Source organism: Carica papaya, chromosome 7 (genome assembly GCF_054855325.1).
Source record: "Carica papaya isolate Zhongbai chromosome 7, ASM5485532v1, whole genome shotgun sequence".
Classification (NCBI taxonomy): Eukaryota; Viridiplantae; Streptophyta; class Magnoliopsida; order Brassicales; family Caricaceae; genus Carica; species Carica papaya.
In genome coordinates this window covers 577269-595000 of record NC_142315.1, presented here as the reverse complement: position 1 = coordinate 595000, position 17732 = coordinate 577269, and the positions used below count along the sequence as shown (strand labels likewise).

General features: G+C 33.9%; 3 protein-coding genes across 3 annotated transcripts in view; 1 reads left to right on the top strand and 2 right to left on the bottom strand.

Moving 5' to 3' along the window:
* The window catches only part of LOC110824659 (L-ascorbate oxidase homolog), a 4568-nt gene extending 525 nt beyond the window's left edge, over positions 1-4043 (bottom strand). The window contains exons 1-8 of the mRNA XM_088207070.1: positions 3637-4043; positions 3362-3544; positions 3139-3248; positions 1286-1556; positions 1078-1180; positions 601-946; positions 142-507; positions 1-22 (exon numbers count right to left, since the gene is read on the bottom strand). The exon at positions 1-22 is cut by the window's left edge and continues 57 nt beyond it. Of these exons, the coding sequence (XP_088063196.1) occupies positions 1-22; positions 142-507; positions 601-946; positions 1078-1180; positions 1286-1556; positions 3139-3248; positions 3362-3502 (1359 nt within the window). The 5' untranslated portion in view covers positions 3503-3544; positions 3637-4043. The remainder of the gene's footprint in view (positions 23-141; positions 508-600; positions 947-1077; positions 1181-1285; positions 1557-3138; positions 3249-3361; positions 3545-3636) is intronic.
* A 234-nt stretch (positions 4044-4277) lies between these two features.
* Positions 4278-8332, bottom strand: GLX1 (glyoxalase/bleomycin resistance protein/dioxygenase superfamily protein). Its single transcript, XM_022056395.2, has 9 exons — positions 8179-8332; positions 7597-7733; positions 7378-7502; positions 6780-6844; positions 6489-6701; positions 5678-5725; positions 5457-5564; positions 5208-5360; positions 4278-4534 (listed from the first exon to the last, which is right to left on the bottom strand). The coding sequence occupies exons 2-9, from the start codon at positions 7710-7712 to the stop codon at positions 4484-4486; spliced, it is 879 nt and encodes a 292-aa protein (XP_021912087.1). The 5' UTR covers positions 7713-7733; positions 8179-8332; the 3' UTR covers positions 4278-4483.
* Positions 8333-14667: 6335 nt separating this feature from the next.
* LOC110808072 (5'-adenylylsulfate reductase 1, chloroplastic-like) lies at positions 14668-17348 on the top strand. Its single transcript, XM_022033413.2, has 5 exons — positions 14668-14881; positions 15073-15222; positions 15392-15518; positions 15861-16659; positions 16777-17348. Exons 1-5 carry the CDS (start codon positions 14797-14799, stop codon positions 17005-17007), a joined length of 1392 nt encoding a protein of 463 aa, XP_021889105.1. The 5' UTR covers positions 14668-14796; the 3' UTR covers positions 17008-17348.
* Positions 17349-17732: the final 384 nt, after the last annotated feature.

Here is a 17732-nt window from a genome sequence, read left to right as displayed (position 1 = left end):
CGTCCATTGCCCTCCGTCCATCCTGATTATCATCAAACAAATTGTTACCATAACGAAGAAGATTATCATAGACTTGATCATGAGTTCAAAGATCTGATAACCAATTAATCGTATCAAGGATGATGATGAGGTCAGACTTACCCAACAACAAAGAAAGAATAACCATCAATATGCCATGACTGAACTGTGTTTTCCCAGTTTTGGAACACAATCTCAACATATTCATGGAAATTCGCAGACATGACAGAAGTCTGGAGATAGCCATTTCCCCAGGTGGGACTGGTAGGGATACTTCCAAGGTTGAAAACTCCGGGAATGCCATAGTAGTCTGCCAGTTTTAATGGAGTGTCTGGAGGAACAAATGAGACACTATTGACAGCATACCTCTGCTTGCCATTGATAAAAGGTGCAGAGTTTGCAAGAATGATTGTTCGGCCAGTCTTGATCAATCCATAGTGGTAAGAGCCTTGGGGATTAGGCCTAGGTCCACTTGCTGTTAGATTCCAACTGGGTTTTGAATCACACGAATTCCAACACATGAGAATCGATAACATGACAGTGCAAATAAAACAATCTAGTCCAGACTGAGCAACAAAATACCGAATAGTTCTAGCCTGGTGAACAGACCAGGCAATCTGAGTAGTTGGGCCTCCAGGAACAGGACCTGAAACTCCTATTTTTGAGTTGCTGTAGTGAAGGATGGCTGTCGTGGTGAGGACTCGTGGAGTGAATCGTGAAGAGACTACAATGTAATAGTCTTTTGGTGCCTGATCAGCTGTGACCAAGACAGACAATGACTGTCCCAAATGAATGTCAAGGGAAGTGTAGATGTTCTGCAATGTATGAGAACCTTCTACCTCTACCAGTTTCATGGTATGTCCCTCGATTCTGAAGTTAATGGAAGTTGCAATTCCCACATTTGATATTCTGAATCTATATGTCTTGCCTGAAAAAGATGGCAATATAGGAATTTGAATTATGGAATTGTAAAAGATATGCAGAGAAGTTTCATGATATCAGTTGAAACAAGGCTACTGTTAGCCAGAAAACTGAAAGTTAAAGTGTTCTATTATACACCTGGATCAACTGTAAATGTATATCCATTCCACCCACGACCATTAATGAGAAGGCCATCAGGGGAGGGAAGGTTGCGGCCACTGTCCAAGACGTGTCTCAGTATCTATAGATTCGAAGAAAAACCAACTTAAAATGCAAATTAAACAGAAGCAATGAAAATGGTTCTATAAGGATTATTGAAGATAAAGAAATTTGAGAATGTGCTTACATAGTGATTTGTCTTGTACCAGTCACCGGCTAGAACAGTGAAATCTCCGGCGGGAGGAGGGAAAGGTACGGGAATTCGAGGACGACTCCATATTCTAATGCCACCAAATGCACCAGCAGCCTTGTGGAATCCAAGGGATGGGAAATAGAAGTAACTGCCAATTTGGTCCTTGGCTTGGAGTATGTATGTGAAGTTTTTCCCTGGTGGGATTGGACAGGTTGTTCCAATTACTCCATCCTGCCAAGAATTTCTTCTGTGCTGTAAGCCATCCCTGCATGAAGAAACATAATTTAACATCCCATTTCACACCAGTGACTGCTTTAATGATCATGATGGTATATATCTGTAAGCAGATGATCCCATAAGCACATTTCTCAATGATGATCCTATGGTACTCTAATGATCAAACCGTATATCCATTTGTCATATATGGTTTGAGAAAATATATGTTAGCAGAAATTATTCAGAAGACCAGAACCATCTCATAAGTCTTTGACATTTCTGATAAGTCTTGTTTTTGCAATGTGATAAATTAAATAAGTTTACCCAACTCAAGGCAAGAATGAATCTGAACTTAACATGAAGAAACGTGCTATGCTCTCCTCGGAACCCAAATCTCAGTATATACAAATCTGAGAAAGTAGCAAAATGTCACCCCTGAAAGTAAAAGTAATGTGTGTACGTGTGTGTGTGTGTGTATACATATGTATATTATTTTCTTAACTACATTTCTCCCAAGGCAGAAGAAGGGTTTAGGCCTTCCACACCGAATTCACAGTTTGGCATATAGTATTACTCATAAATACAGCAGATATACCAAAACATCAAAATCGCAGGAGTGAGCTGGAATGCATTGAATGAGAGTTAGGAAAATTGACAAGCTTTTAATAAACCTTGGGCCCAATAGGATTTCTTCGATTTTCACTTCTATAAACAATTAAATATTAAAAACTTTGTCCTCACCCAAATATAGTTATACATATAATTCTAATAAATAAACTCTGCAACAATTCTAATATGTAAGTTTCGGCCAGTATATTGAGTTTATGAGCAAGAGGAATATCTTGAAACTATTGGACCCTCTTATTTGGAGTAAACACAAAAAAAAAAATAATAATAATAATAATAATAAACCTGATCTAATCTTTTACTCTTTCAAAAAAAAAATATTTTGTTACTACTGATTTGTTTAGTATTTATTACTAATCTGTATGTATAAATGCAGAGATCTCACATGGGATGGGTAGCAGGACTGTAGTTTATATTTAAAAATTCTTAAAGGAATATTAGTTAAAAGATCTGGGATCCAAGCAGAAAGGAAATCCATATTGCAATTGTAAAGTCAGATTTCAAATTTGATTTCACTGATATGAAGTAAACAAAATCCCAGACCATAAAAAGTGCCTGAAAAGCCAAAAGATCTATTCGTTATTATATGCCCACTTCACTTGATTGGCACAGGAGCACCACTTTCTTTTTTGAAAAAAAATCCACAGACCAGTTCTGAAAATAAAAGAATCTGTAAGGGGATATGCTAAGAGGCCAAATAATTAAAAGGGTTAAATTTTATGACATTATAATTTATGCCAACTAAAGTAACCTTTTTTCCTGTTTCATTGCTACCACCCATTAATGGAAAATAAGAAAGATGTGGGATTATATTACATGCTTCTTTTTTTCTAATTTGTAGATGTTAATGGGTAAGAGAATAAGAACCAAAAGACACCAGATAGCATCAAAGATTTAAGATATAGCATTGCTTTCCATGATCCGTAAACATTTTCTCAGAAGCCAAACAAGGAAAACAGAATTTAGAAAAAGAAAATGTAGGAAAATAGAACAAATGTTATTACCAAGAAATAAGGAATGGTTCCCTAAGGTAGTTGTAGACACTAATGATGAGATTATCGTTAGTGACTGCATCGATCTGGGGACCCGGAAACTGGCCATTGATCAAGATCCCCTGCAACAAATTTTCTTTTCAACTTTCAATTTTCTCACAATGAAACAAACTTCGAAACACTTTCATGGAATCCAAACAACACCAAGAAAACATAGTAGCAAAGAAGAGAGTACCTGTTGCTTAACACCAAGAGGGTAGATATCACCATAAGTGATCTTCCACGTGAAAAACCTATATGGGTCTTCACCATTGACGCCATTAACGAGAAGCAAACCAAGACCGCAGAAAAACAGAGCAACCCTGCAATCTCTCATTTTGCCAAAGGTTATTATCACCTCTTCAAATGGGATGCAGATCTGGAGAACGGAAGAAAAAAAACAATCAACACAATCTTACAAAAACGAAATGGGTAGTTTACATTATCTTTATTTATAGATAGATTTTCTACCTCTATAAATCTTCTCTTCTGTATTTTTTTTTCATTATACAATTGTTTTGTATGCAGAGCAGAGCTTTCCCTGCATTGTCTATAAACAAGCGGGAGGCAGCGGAGCAGAGTGGAAGATAGTATGGTGTCCGTAGTGCGAGCTGTCAGTGGGGTTATGTAATCCCCTGCGGTAAGATCTAGGAGAGTAACATATTTCACTGAAGATAAGCCATGCGATCATTTGATTATTTGACTTTTGACTGAGTTGACTAGGGAGGAGTGTTATATTGCAAAATAACATGGGAATTACCACTTTTCACGTGCCTGTAGTCTCACCCTTTCACGTGGAAATGGAAAATAAATGGACTATAATTTTTACCATATAATTTTTTTATTACTTGTTACTCTTATTTAAAAACGAAGATTAATTTTTAAATATAATTATTAAAAAACAATTTATTTTGTTTTATTATAAAAAAATGTGTGAAATAATATTTTAAAAAATTAATAAATATTGTTAATAATTTGATCCAAACTGGTCTGGATAGTTCGATTTAACCGAACTATCTTGGGCCAACTCGTTAACAATTTTGGGCCGATCGGACCAAAGCCGAGGACAAACAAAGACAAACTCCTACTAGGGGAGAAGGAGAAGGAAGTGATTCGCATAACATAACTACAATTAGAAAAAAGGGAGATGGTGACAAAAACCATGCACTTAGCTAAACAGATTTAGCACTTTGGTTTTCAACAGTCCTAAGTAATTGCTTCTTAATAGTTTCTACAAACCAACTTATTCATATAATAAGGATAGGCATACTGAGCCTTTCTACATGCATTAAGGACACTTCATTCAGACAATGCGCGCTTACTCTTCCTTCTGCAGTTCCTTCAAAAAGTCTTCATTATCGACCAGAACCTACAAGTGACAACGACAAAGAAGATTAAACAAATGATATTTTAAAAAACTCGCTGTTTTAGCAGGGAAAATGAGAATAAAATACTAAATAATTCTGGACAAATATGAATATCGTCTGGTTTACGAAAACTATTTGTAGCATCACACCATGCACCAGTGCCAATCCGGCTGGTTCAAATTGGATTATAGTCGCTTAGTTTCATGTTTTTAGTCATTCAGATGATGTTGTTCAAGTTTCAAATCCGTTTTGGCTTTTCTTAAGTCGTGTCTTATTCAATAACCAGAGAATTCCAATTTTCTAACTTGGAAGTTCTTATAGTAGCTATATTTGAACATTTTTCATTTTACTTTTGAATTCAAGAATACCAAATTAAGTTATTAGGGTTAAATTAAATTTCAAATAAGTCCAGGTGGTAAATCATTTGGAATTTGATTATTTAGGTCTAGCTTTGGCTTTTATTTGCTAAATTCATGCCAAGTCTGTCATAGTTTCGAGCTCACCAAGTTATTTATCAGATCGGGCTAACTTTTGCTATCTCTACATGTAATTTCAAGGCTTTACGATGAAGAAGATCCTAACTTATTTCAGATAATGGAAGAGAAAGAGAGGCATATTCCCACGGAAAGAGCAACTAAACTTTTCCAAGAAAATTTAGAGTAGATGAGTACTTACTGTTTTCCAGCCATCCGGATCTAAGAAAGAAGTAATTTTAGTGTTGATTCCTGGAATGGGACCTGGTTGTCTAGTTATCTTCCCCCCAAGTTCTTGGTTGACAAGGTTAACGACTTCAGCACTTTTGTACACATCATCAGTGCTGATAGCAACCTAGGATATAGATAATAAAACAATTGGCAAAAACAAAATCATAAAGAAGCGTTCCCAAGGATGAACGGACAAGGGAGAAAAAAATTTTGTACCAACCTGGGCATAAGCATTTCCTTTTGTGTATTCAGTCACACCATAATTATAAGTTAGCTCCAAAACAGTTGTCTCGTATTCATCAGCATAACCCACCATGGCAACCGAGTACTGTAACAAACATATAGCAAAACTAAGATACTTCTATGAGCTTCACATAGCTCAAAAACCATTTAGTTCACCTCTTACTAAAAGAAAATTAGAATTATGTAGAAATATTTCACCTTTTGTTCAGGTCTATCAGTTCTCCTCAGCAACTTCATTCCCAAGGCCTGCATATAGAGAAATACAGCATGAGCAAACAATTTAGCAATATTCTTTTTTGCTTTATCTGCACTGGGCACTAAAAGTAAAGAGTGTGCAAAACAACTATAATATGCTTGGTAGAAACCATGAGTTTGAACCACTGAAATTCCAGACACCAGTTACAATTCATAAAATCAACAAATCACACTGAAAAGGTGACAAAACACCAAATGAATAATACAAATATCCATACAAATGGATGAAAACCTATTTTTCAAATAGTTGGTACTATCATGACCATTGCTTAACAATATCCCTTTCCTTCAACTATCAGACATTCACATGGCACAATGCATATTATGCTGAGGCTCACAATTCGTTAATCCAATCCACGAGACGCACAATGCAGAAAAGTGCAACTTCTTCTACTTAGAGATCTACTCTAAGGACATAACAGGACTAAAATTCTGAACTTCAACATTTCTGTTTTTAGTAGATGAACTCAAACATTTTTAAGTTTACCGATTTGCCTGTTAACATATCTATTCATTCATGAAATCACCTTTTCCTGTGTTCTGTTAAGATGTTCCTTCCATATTCTTACACCTTATAGTTCAAGATTTTCTGATGACCAATTTTACATTCTCAGCATGCTTTTCAGTTCTTAGCATGCACGAGAAACACCAAACAAACTTTTAAATTTCCTCGTACAGAAATTCCACTTCCTTAAACATGGAATAGCATCAAATGGACAAAATCCAAATAAAAGATACTTCTTTGTGACATTACCTTTTCATAGAACTTGATAGAGCGATCTAAGTCACCGACACGAAGCATTATTTGACAGAGTGGCTCAGGAGTTGGATCTCTTTGGAGGAGCTCAAAAGTGTAACCATCAGGATCCTTCACAAAGGCAATGACTGTTTTGCCACCTTTGACAGGACCAGGCTCCCGAGTGATAGTGCCACCCTTGGCACGGATGTCTTCAACCATTTTGTAGATCTAGAAGTTCAATTATAAACAAATGATTCCAGCACTCGTACAGAATCATGCACTCGAAATCATTACAAAGTTACTCACATCTTGTGTTGCAATACCAAAATGCCCAAAACCAGTTCCAATATCATATGAAGTTACTCCGTAATCTGTGAGGCAGGAATAAAGTTAATCATCAAAAAATACAACCTGCCCGAGCTTCATCGACACCAATAAACCTCACACCTAGACAGATAGACATTCACCATAATTTAAGTAAAAAATGATTACTTCCCTAACAACATTAAAAGGATCTCAACACATTATCCTTTTCTAATATGAAAAGCAGCAACTGCCTACAGTCATTTTCACCACCGAGAGAAATATCTGTTAATTTAAAACTTTAGTTTCCAGACTGCAAATTAAACTGAAAGCAGGGAAGTAGAAAAAATATCAAAAGGCTGGGATAAAAGGCTGGGATGATTTCAGTGCAAGATATAAGGAAACTAAAAAGAAAACATGCTTGTATGGTTGTCATTAACTATCTATATTGACTGCTTTGCAATGTGCAAAGAGATGATAAATTCATAATATTTAAGTTAACAGAACAGTTGGAAATTTAGTAATATAAGAGCTCATGCTCAATGTATCAACAACGAAAAGATAGAAATCTTGGTGACAAAGATAAAGGTTAGCAACATACTATAAGTTAACTCAATCACAAAGTTGGACTCTTCTGATCCATAACCAAGAAAGGCATTTGAATATTTCTCCTCGGGTATATCTCTCTTCCTCAAGAGCTTCATTCCAAAACATTCGGTGTAGAACCTGGCAAACTCACAAAGCGTAAAAAATACAACCATCTACTAAACATAAACCAATTTTGCACAAAACAATGAGTATCAACGTCTCAAAGACATACTTGATTGTGCGATCCAAATCACCAACGCGATACACCACATGGAGGAATCGGCGCTTGTCTTTCTTCGGCCATTCCAACAACTCAGCGTTAGGAGCAACCTGTCCAGCCTCAGCCATGCCTAAATCACAGTGGTTTCACTGATTCCCCACACCCACAAAGCAAAAATAAACGAAAATGTAGATTAATCTACAAATAAAATACTTCTAAGTCGGTCAAATTATAGAGAATGACAGTGAAAATTAGAGTAAACCACATAAATAGCAACATTTCAGAATTTCGCATCAATTTCAAAACAACTCTAGGCAATCAACATACTCGAAAAACAAATAAAAAACTCCCGATTCGTATGTTAGACAAAATCAAACAGCATCAGAAGCTGCAAATTTGTTAGATCAGAGCTGCAATTTAGCACGCAAATCATATCAAGATCACGATTCAGTTTTCTAAAATTAGGATCACGATTCATGATTAACCAGCGATGAAGTTTAAACATTGACCTAGAATTCTAAGCATCAGTGTAACAGAGCCGCAGTGAATAAATCAACTCGAGCTGAGAGTGAATTAAGAAACGCGAAACCTTACCAGAGAGTGAGGAAGGGGTACAGCGATGATGAATAATCCAGAAAGTAAGCGACCTAAATTTATAAAATGCTTTATTGAGGAAGATTTTCTAAACTCACTGTCAGTCACAGATATTTTAATGACGGACGAATGATTAGTAGCGAAGACGTGGGACCTTCCGTAGCAAGCCAATCAGTTGTGGCGTTCTTGAAGAAATCTCACGGTCTTTTGCGTTTAGTACCGTCTGGACGATAGCTTTTTTGGCTGGATTGACTCGTGAACTGAAGTACAAAAGTCAAAACATTGGCGGATGGTTAGAACTATACGTGGCAATATATCTGAGAGCCACGTCACACACTTAACTATCCTTTTTTTTTTTTTTTAATGAATCCGTTATAATTATATATATTTTCTTTAGATAGGTTAGTATTGAAATTAAGATGTCTAATTTATGCAAACTATTTTTATAAAATTAAAAATTAGAAGTTGGATTATGATTAGTGGAATAGTAACCAAAAAAATGTATAAAGTAAATATATATATATATTTAAAATATTTAAAATGTAGATTTGTAATTTTAAATATAATAATCACATTAAGTTACTATTTAATCTAATTTAGTTGCTATATAAAAATTTGAAATTTTTTTTGACATATATATACATTAAAATTAAAAATGTTGATTATAACGAATGGATTTATCTCGTTTTCTTGTCGTAACAAGACTTATCTTATCATCTTGTTCATTTCTAAATCAACGAATGAATGAAATACACGAGATGTTTTTATTTGAATTAACGTTGTTATTAGCGTCCACATCTTAATTATATCATAGCGCTAATAACAACAAATCTTTTAAAAGCAATTAAGAGGCTCCCTATAAGGCTTTGGATATCGTATGGAGCCACGTCGATCAGTATAGCGTGGGCGCTACATTCTTTATAAGGGGACCACCACTTCCCCGTAAATATAAAATAAAAAAATTAAATTATTTAAATATTAAAAATAATAAATAAAATATAGTCCACTTATTTACATATACCAATTCAAGATATTAGGTTTTATATTGAGTTTGAACTCCACCTATAATGGAATATTTGAATTATGTATAGTTAATTGATAACATTAAATGAGTCGAACCAAAATCTAAAGCATATGTGTTCGTTTTCTTATTATAAATAAATGTTAATGTATGAATTTTTAAGTTTTTTTATGTCGATCTTAATTAAAAAAAGTTATTCGTTATAATATACTTTTCATACATAAACGTAATAAAGTTCAATTAAATTTGATCATTACAATTCTATCAATATATTAGTAAACTAAAATTTCAGTTTAATTAAATTAAATATTATAAATCAATTAATATTAATTTATAAAAATATTCACAAAGTAATAAGTAATATGTCCTTATAAAATGTTCTTATAAAATGTTCTTTTTTATATGTTAGTGAATTAAGTATTAAGTATTTAGTTCGATCAAATCAAATATAATAAAGTAATTATGGCTAATTTATATTATATTTATAAATTTTATATTATTAATAAAATTTAAATTTATTATTTTTAAATAAAATATAAATATTTTAATTACTATACAATCATTAACCCTTATATGCTAATACATATAGGTGGAATTTTACAAATTATATATATATATATATATTCCTTTAAAAAAAATTAAGGAATCATCCAAAAAGTGAAGTAGGTGGGTAGGTGAGGAAATTAAAGAGAGGAGGCATCCTCCCACAATCATTTATTGCATGTCCCAAAGGTCACTTGTTTTTTTTTTTTTTTTTTTAAGTTTTATATTTTTTATATCCTTTATAATAATAAATATATTTGCATTATAAGTAAATAATATTATAATTATATTTTAATAATTTATTAAGAATTAATCTCATAAAATTAATATTAATTTTAATGAGATAGTAATAAAATAAAATACTTATTTTTTTATATACAAAGAACAATAATTAATTATTAACGTTCTTAATTGTCTCTATTTTCTTCTAAATACTATTAAAATTTTAAGTAATCTTCACATTTAAAAATTCAAAAAAAAATTATTATTTTTTAATGTAAAATAGAAAATTATAATATGTTATTTTTTTGGTATTATTTTCAGTTTTTCTTTTCAAAATAAAAGTAGTTTTTTATTTATAAGTTCACAAAGAATCGCATCTTTTCAAAAGAGGAACTGTGAATATTTTTAATTTTGAACAACAATTAAAAATTTAAATTTTGTTAATTATGTAAATGTTATTACTTTGTAAGCCAACTATGAATTAATGATAAATAATTTATAATATTTAATTTAACAAAATTAAGTTATGTTTAATTTTAATAAATCATAAAGTATTCAAATGAAATGAATATTTTATAATAATTATATTTTATTAATTAAAATAGTCATAATAAAATAAAAAACGAACATAATTTTTTGTATTAATTAAAAAAGAATAACAATTATTTTTTACATAATTTTTTTTATTAATGTTTTGATAATTAGCTTGTTGGTTTTGATAATATTGTGAAGGCAATGTCAAATGCACAAAGCATTTGTATTAAGAGAAGGTACGTTGGAAAGTAAATTTTCCTTATTATTATTTTTTTTCCTTTTCACTGATTTTAATTAGTGTGTAAAATAATTTTTTTTTTTAAAACTATTAGTTCGTATATTTATCGAACATAAAAATCTTAATTAAAAAAATTTTTTTATAAAATAATATTTAATTTGTATAATAATTTATTAAATAAAATTTAATTTAATTATCATATTTTTACCAGCATACTAATAAAACAAATTATAACTTACTAAATCAAATAAATACGATAAAATTTATATAATCCTACCCAAATTCATATTTATATACGTAATAACTAGAAAGAGAGAGATATGTGTATATATATAAAGAAACAAATAAATGAATAAAATAAATGAAAGAGAGAATAGTGAAATGGAGAGTGTAGATTAAATTAGTGGCAATGAAATGGACGGCTAGGATCTGTGCAGATGGGGAGAGGGGATAGACGGCCAGGATGTGTGGTAGGTGGAGTATAAAAAGGAAAGGAAAAGAAGAAAAAAAAAAAGAAGAGGGAGAAGGAAAAGGAAAAAAAAAGAAAAAGAAAGAAAAACAGAGGAAAGAAAAAGGGAGAACAGGAAAGGGAAGAAGGAAGTTGGTGATGGAAAATTCGAGAGAGAGGGAAGGAACGAGAAGAGTGAGAGGGAGAAAGAAAAGGAAAAAAAAAAGAAAAAGAAAGAAAAACAGAGGAAATAAAAAGGGAGAACAGGAAAGGGAATAAGGAAGTTGGTGATGGAAGATTAGAGAGAGAGGGAGGGAATAAGAAGAGTGAGCGAAAGGAGGAAAGTGGCGGTGCAAGCTACAGAAGTACAAAAACATGGAGACCGAAGATATGGTGAATTAAATATTGATTATAGGATGATGAAATATGAATTTGTTTTTGTAAATACTGAAGGAAGATATAAACAGTAAAAGAAATGAAAATTTAGAAGTAGTGATTTGATGAAATCAGAAAGCGGAGGGAGATCGCGGGTGGTGGAACAGTCGGTTGATGTTGTGAGTGAAGGGAGATGGAGGAAGCCGCGGTGGAAGAGACCGATAGATACGGAGAAGTGTCGTCGGGACAGAGTGATGAACTAGAACAGGAAGTAGAGGAAATGAGAAATGGGAGAGTGAAGGCAAGGTTTCTGTTACAGTGAGAGGAATGAGAGAAAAAGAAGCAGAGGAAGTGAGAAATGAAAAAGGAAAGATAAGGTGTCGGTTACGGTTAGAGGATTGGGACGGTGAGTGAATAGGTGTAAGAGAATCCGTGGGAGGAGAGGCGGTGTGCTGTGAGAGGTTGATGATGATAGAGAGAAGGGTGCAGGGAGTTGAGGGACACAAAGAGAAGAGTCGAGAGGGACAGAGATCGAAATAGTTGGGAGGAGTGACAGTGATAGGTGAAATGTAGAATGAGGTGAGTGGAAGGAAAAAAAGGGAATGGGATGAAAGTTAGGGGGCAGTGAGCATGTGCATGTAGGGGTTGCGTGTGTGAGTATTTGGTGTGGATATGTGTTTGTGTAGGTGCATTTGGTGTGTATGTGTGTTTGTGTAGGTGTGTTTTGTGTGTATGTGTGTTGTGTGAGTGTGTATTGGGGTCTATTATTTAAATATGCTCATAGATTTTAGAACTATATGGTAAGGTTGATTGTTTGGTAATAACTGAAGTTGGAATGTTAGGCGTGTGGGTTAAGTATGCGTGTATGTGGGGCATATGGATTATGGACGTGGTGTAGTGATAGTAACGTTGGTTAGGGGGGAGGGACGCCGATATTGGTTGTCGTCACTTAGAAATGGTAAGTCGATCGCCGATAGTGGAGATGACTGCGAGTTGTCAAATTGGTGTCGAGTGGAGTCGCCGATGTTGGTGACGAAAGAAAACAGTGATGTTGTGTGTGTGGGTGGCTAATTAAGCGTAGAGCGGTGAAAAAATAAAGAGTGGTCGCCGATACTGGTGACAGATGGGGGTTACAGTGTGGGTGAGTGGTCAGGGCAGGGCTGAGGGGAGGGTATCAGGGGGTGACCACACCTAGACGTGGTAGTACAATAGAGGTAGATGAGTAGTACTGGGGTTGGGGGGTAGGAAGGAAGCACGACCAAGGTAACGGGAAAGGAAATATAAAAGAATAGGTTTGTGATTGGGTTTCCATACTATATTTGAAATTTAAAATCACTATACTGAGTTAGATGTACTCATTCTCTATTACTTGCAGATAAAGTAGGACTGAAGATTGGATCGGAGTTGTAGGTTTCCAAACCTAGAATATAAAAAAGATAAAGTAGGGTTTACTACTGATAGGACAGGATAATTATGTATTTGGTAGGAGTGTAAACCATATGCAAAAATAAAGGTTTATGTAATTCGTAATCTAGTATGTTAATGTATTTGCGGTTAAAAATTTCTATAAGAACTGAGTAATTAGTTGTAATACTTTATTTTAGATACGTAATCGATTTAAAATGATATACGAGTGTTATGTATACTAATCTATTTGAGACAATGCCGCAAAAAAAAAAAAAATAAATGGGACGTTACAATATATATATATATATTTACAAAATAATTACATACATAAAAATATCTCAAACATGTATATATATGTATATATTTACATATCACAGACATCCTCACTTTGCACATGCAATATTCTATTTTGGTAGGTGGAAAAAAGTACATAATTTAAAGTTAAATTAAACTATATTAATAGCAAAAATCGGATCACTAGAGGGCCCAAATGTTTTGGTGACTCTTCCAATTTGGTATTCTTTTAATTAAATATTTAATGTAAATATAATAATTAATTAAATATTTTTTGGGTATAAATTAATTACATTTTCGTGATATTTACATTTAGGAAATTATTAATTATTATAATAATTTATGATAATTATAACCTCGTGGGTTTAATTGTATTGATTACATTGATTAACCATTATAGCAATTATATATATTTATTAACAATTATATCAATTTTTTTTTTAAAAATTCAAATAAATTATGTTTTTTTAATTAAAAAATAGTTACACCGTTCAATTTATAAATTATTAAATAAATTAAATTGGTTAAAATTGTGAACAATATTTCGTGTAAGCACAATTGGACCAGGAAATTGGAATGATTTTAGCCACCCTTTATTAAAATTTTAATTCTCAGCCTGTTAATTTTTTATTTTTCTTATTTATCCATTAAAAAAAATGAACGGTCAAGATCATTTAATCAATCAATTTTGAGCCGTCCAGATATTCTACAGAGTAGGACCCACCTCAAAATCAGTGGTCTCGCGCTCCCACTCGATAATGTCCTTTCCAATTATTAAAAAAAAAAATAGTTTCATTTTTTTTAAATTTATCGGAATCACATTTATTAAATATTATTTAAAAAAAAATCTGAGAAATTGACTACGTAGAAAATCTACGTCATGGAAATATATTTATTACATTTTTAATATATTATTGAATTATATTTTTAAATATCAAATGAACGGTCAATTTTATTTTTTATTTATTGTATTATTAAATATGATTTTAGATTTATTCTCAATAAATCATGATTTACCAATGACTTAATTACCAAGATTAATATTATTTTTATTATTTAAAAAAATAAATTTTTTAAAATTGCAATAAATTTTTTTTTTTTTTAAATTTTCAAAGAAATATAGATTTGAATATTTAATATCACGATTTACTTAATTTCTTAATTACGTAATTAATCTTTCCTAATAAACTCCTTAGCTGCGTCTCTGTGTCCTGCTAATTTGACCATGTCTACGTGCGGGACGCCACGTGACGGAAGCGGTGAGCCACTGGATTAACGTCAGCCAATCAAAACCAGCCACGTCAGCAGGCGGCACTGATCTCTAAAGAGGTCGGAATTGCGTCCAGGTTCAACGAACCTGGTGATGTGCTGGTTAACTGGCCATTATTTAACGCTTAATCTCTCGTTGAAGTCTAAAGCGCAGGATACAGAGGAAAAACAGAGAGAAATTAACAGAGGAGAAGATAGTTTTTCTTTTTCTTTTTTGAAATTTTAATTTATTTTTTCGGTGTTTTGAAGAGGAATTTTGGTTTTACAATGGCCTTGGCTATTGCTTCTTCTTCCTCAACTGCGATTTCTGGGTCTGGTTTCCCTCCCTCTAGCTCTTCCTCTGAGCTCAAAGGTAATTATCTCTTTTTTTTTATAAAAATTTGTTTCGGTGAATCAGCACTTTGAAATGAAGTTTTTGTTGTGTTTTCTTTAGCTTCATATTTTGGGAGTTTAGGGGTGTTGATTTGAATTGGATCATTTTTGGGGTTAAAGTTTTGGCGTTGAGATTATTAAGCTAATCGATGTGTTTGGTGGTTTCTGCAGTTCATCAAATAGGGTCATTTAGGTTAGTAGATCGGCCTCATGTTGCTTCTTCGACGCTGAATTTGAGACGGAGCTCGGTGAAGCCATTGAATGCCGAGCCAAAAAGGAACGATTCCATGGTTCCTCTTGCAGCAACCATGGTTGCTCCTGGTAATTTGGTTTGATTCATTTTATTTTTTTAGTCAATACCGCATGCTACGGCTATGATCTCTGTATTATGTTATAATTCTCTTGTTCTTCCGGGAGAGAGGGGTTTCTGCTTTCTAATTATTCGATTAATTGTAATTAATGTTTTAAACTATTATGTTGGATTTTGCAGAGGTGGTAGAGAAAGTAGAGGTTGAGGACTTCGAGCAATTGGCGAAGGAGCTCGAGAATGCTTCTCCTCTAGAAATCATGGACAAAGCCCTCGAGAAATTCGGCAATGATATCGCCATAGCTTTCAGGTAGGGTTTGATAACCATTTGCTTTTTCGGTGATGAATACAGATCATTAGCATCTAATTTCCTTAAAACATTTGATTATTCTTATGTTTGTTTTATGTTTTTTTTTTTTAATTTCTACAAATTGAATGTTAATGTGGAGTATATGAAAAATCGTTCTTTAATATTTTAGTGGAGAAAGTGGAAAATTTGCCATTTTTTGAGTAGAATCATTTGAATAGAACCTTTTTTGGTATGTTAAGGTTGAACAAATTTAGTGGGTTATTTTCTTATTTTAGACAAAGACATAATTAGGAATTGCTTTGTTAGTAAAGCGTTTTGTAACGACAATCTATGGAATTGCAGTGGTGCAGAAGATGTTGCGCTGATCGAGTATGCACTTTTAACCGGAAGGCCCTTCAGGGTGTTCAGCTTGGACACCGGAAGGCTAAACCCAGAAACATATAAATTCTTTGATTCCGTTGAGAAACAGTATGGCATTCACATCGAGTACATGTTTCCGGATGCTGTTGAAGTTCAGGCATTGGTGAGGAGCAAGGGTTTGTTCTCTTTCTACGAAGATGGGCACCAGGAGTGCTGCCGTGTGAGGAAGGTGAGGCCACTGAGGAGAGCCCTTAAGGGTTTGCGTGCTTGGATCACCGGACAAAGGAAAGACCAATCTCCAGGAACCCGATCCGAAGTTCCTATTGTTCAGGTGGATCCAGTTTTTGAGGGATTGGATGGTGGTGTTGGCAGCTTGGTGAAGTGGAATCCTGTGGCCAACGTTGCTGGTAGAGACGTTTGGAACTTTCTCCGGACCATGGATGTGCCTGTGAATTCCTTGCACTTCCAAGGATATGTATCGATTGGTTGTGAGCCGTGCACTAGGCCTGTGTTGCCTGGGCAGCACGAGAGGGAAGGAAGATGGTGGTGGGAAGATGCCAAGGCAAAGGAATGCGGCCTTCATAAAGGGAATTTGAAGGAGGAAAGTTCAAATGGAAATGGAAACGGGACAACCAACGGAAGTACCACGGTAGCTGATATTTTCAATAGCCAGAATTTGGTGACTTTGAGCAGGGCAGGAATAGAGAATTTGCTGAAATTGGAGAACAGAGCAGAACCGTGGCTTGTTGTGCTTTATGCACCATGGTGCCCCTTCTGCCAGGTAAACAATGCTTCAATTCAGAATCATTTAACCCTTACTATATGAGTTTTGATCAGATAGGATGCGAATGAAAATAAGTTATTAACTCTAACTGTGTCTTGTATGCGATTGGATCAGGCAATGGAAGCATCATACGTGGAGTTGGCTGACAAATTGGTGGGATCAGGAGTAAAGGTTGCAAAGTTCAGAGCAGATGGTGATCAGAAGGAATTTGCCAAGCAAGAACTACAACTTGGAAGTTTCCCCACAATACTACTGTTCCCTAAACACTCCCCTCGGCCAATCAAGTACCCTTCCGAGAAGAGGGACGTCGATTCCTTGATGTCCTTCATTAACGCTCTCCGGTGACAGAATCGAGAAAGAAAAAACGAAAAGAGATGAATGATGATTTCATCTCATTTTCATCAAGGAAGAAAGAATAAAGGGGTCCCCCTTTGCATTTTCATGAACGGAAATGAATTTAAAGGCAAAAAGCAAGATGGCGATATAGGAGTGGACCTGGACTGTACCTTAAGTTTCAGTTTTCTTTGTTATAGTTATAGTGATAGGCGCACCTTTGGGTGTTTTTGTATATCTTTTATACACTTGTTTTGTGCTAGTCTCTGGTTAGAAGGGTTTCTTTGTATTCTACAGTAGAAAAGGTCTGGTCCGTTTAGTAATGTGGAAAGTCTGAAACTTGATACCATTTATATCGTCTTCCGGTGTTTCTTTTGTTCATCTTTTTTCAAAGGGTAAATACAGAAATTGGGTTGGAATTTTATAAAACGAAGAAATCTACTTGGTAAGTCCCAAATCCAACAAGTTTTCTCAAAGTTCCTCCTACGGACTCTTGCTCTGGCCAAGGAAACCTCCATTGATCGAGTTCCAGCCTTGTCCAAAATCAGTTGTGCTGGAAAAATAAAACTAAATTAATTGATTGTCAGCCCATGGATTATCAGCTTTTCCATTCAACCTTTCGCCTACCACGTTAGTCGTTAACCTTTTGTTTTGATGGTGTTATTTTTAGGATGTTTCGTTTTAAAACTATCGATTCGATGATTTTCTACGGACTAATATTTTTATTCTAATTATAC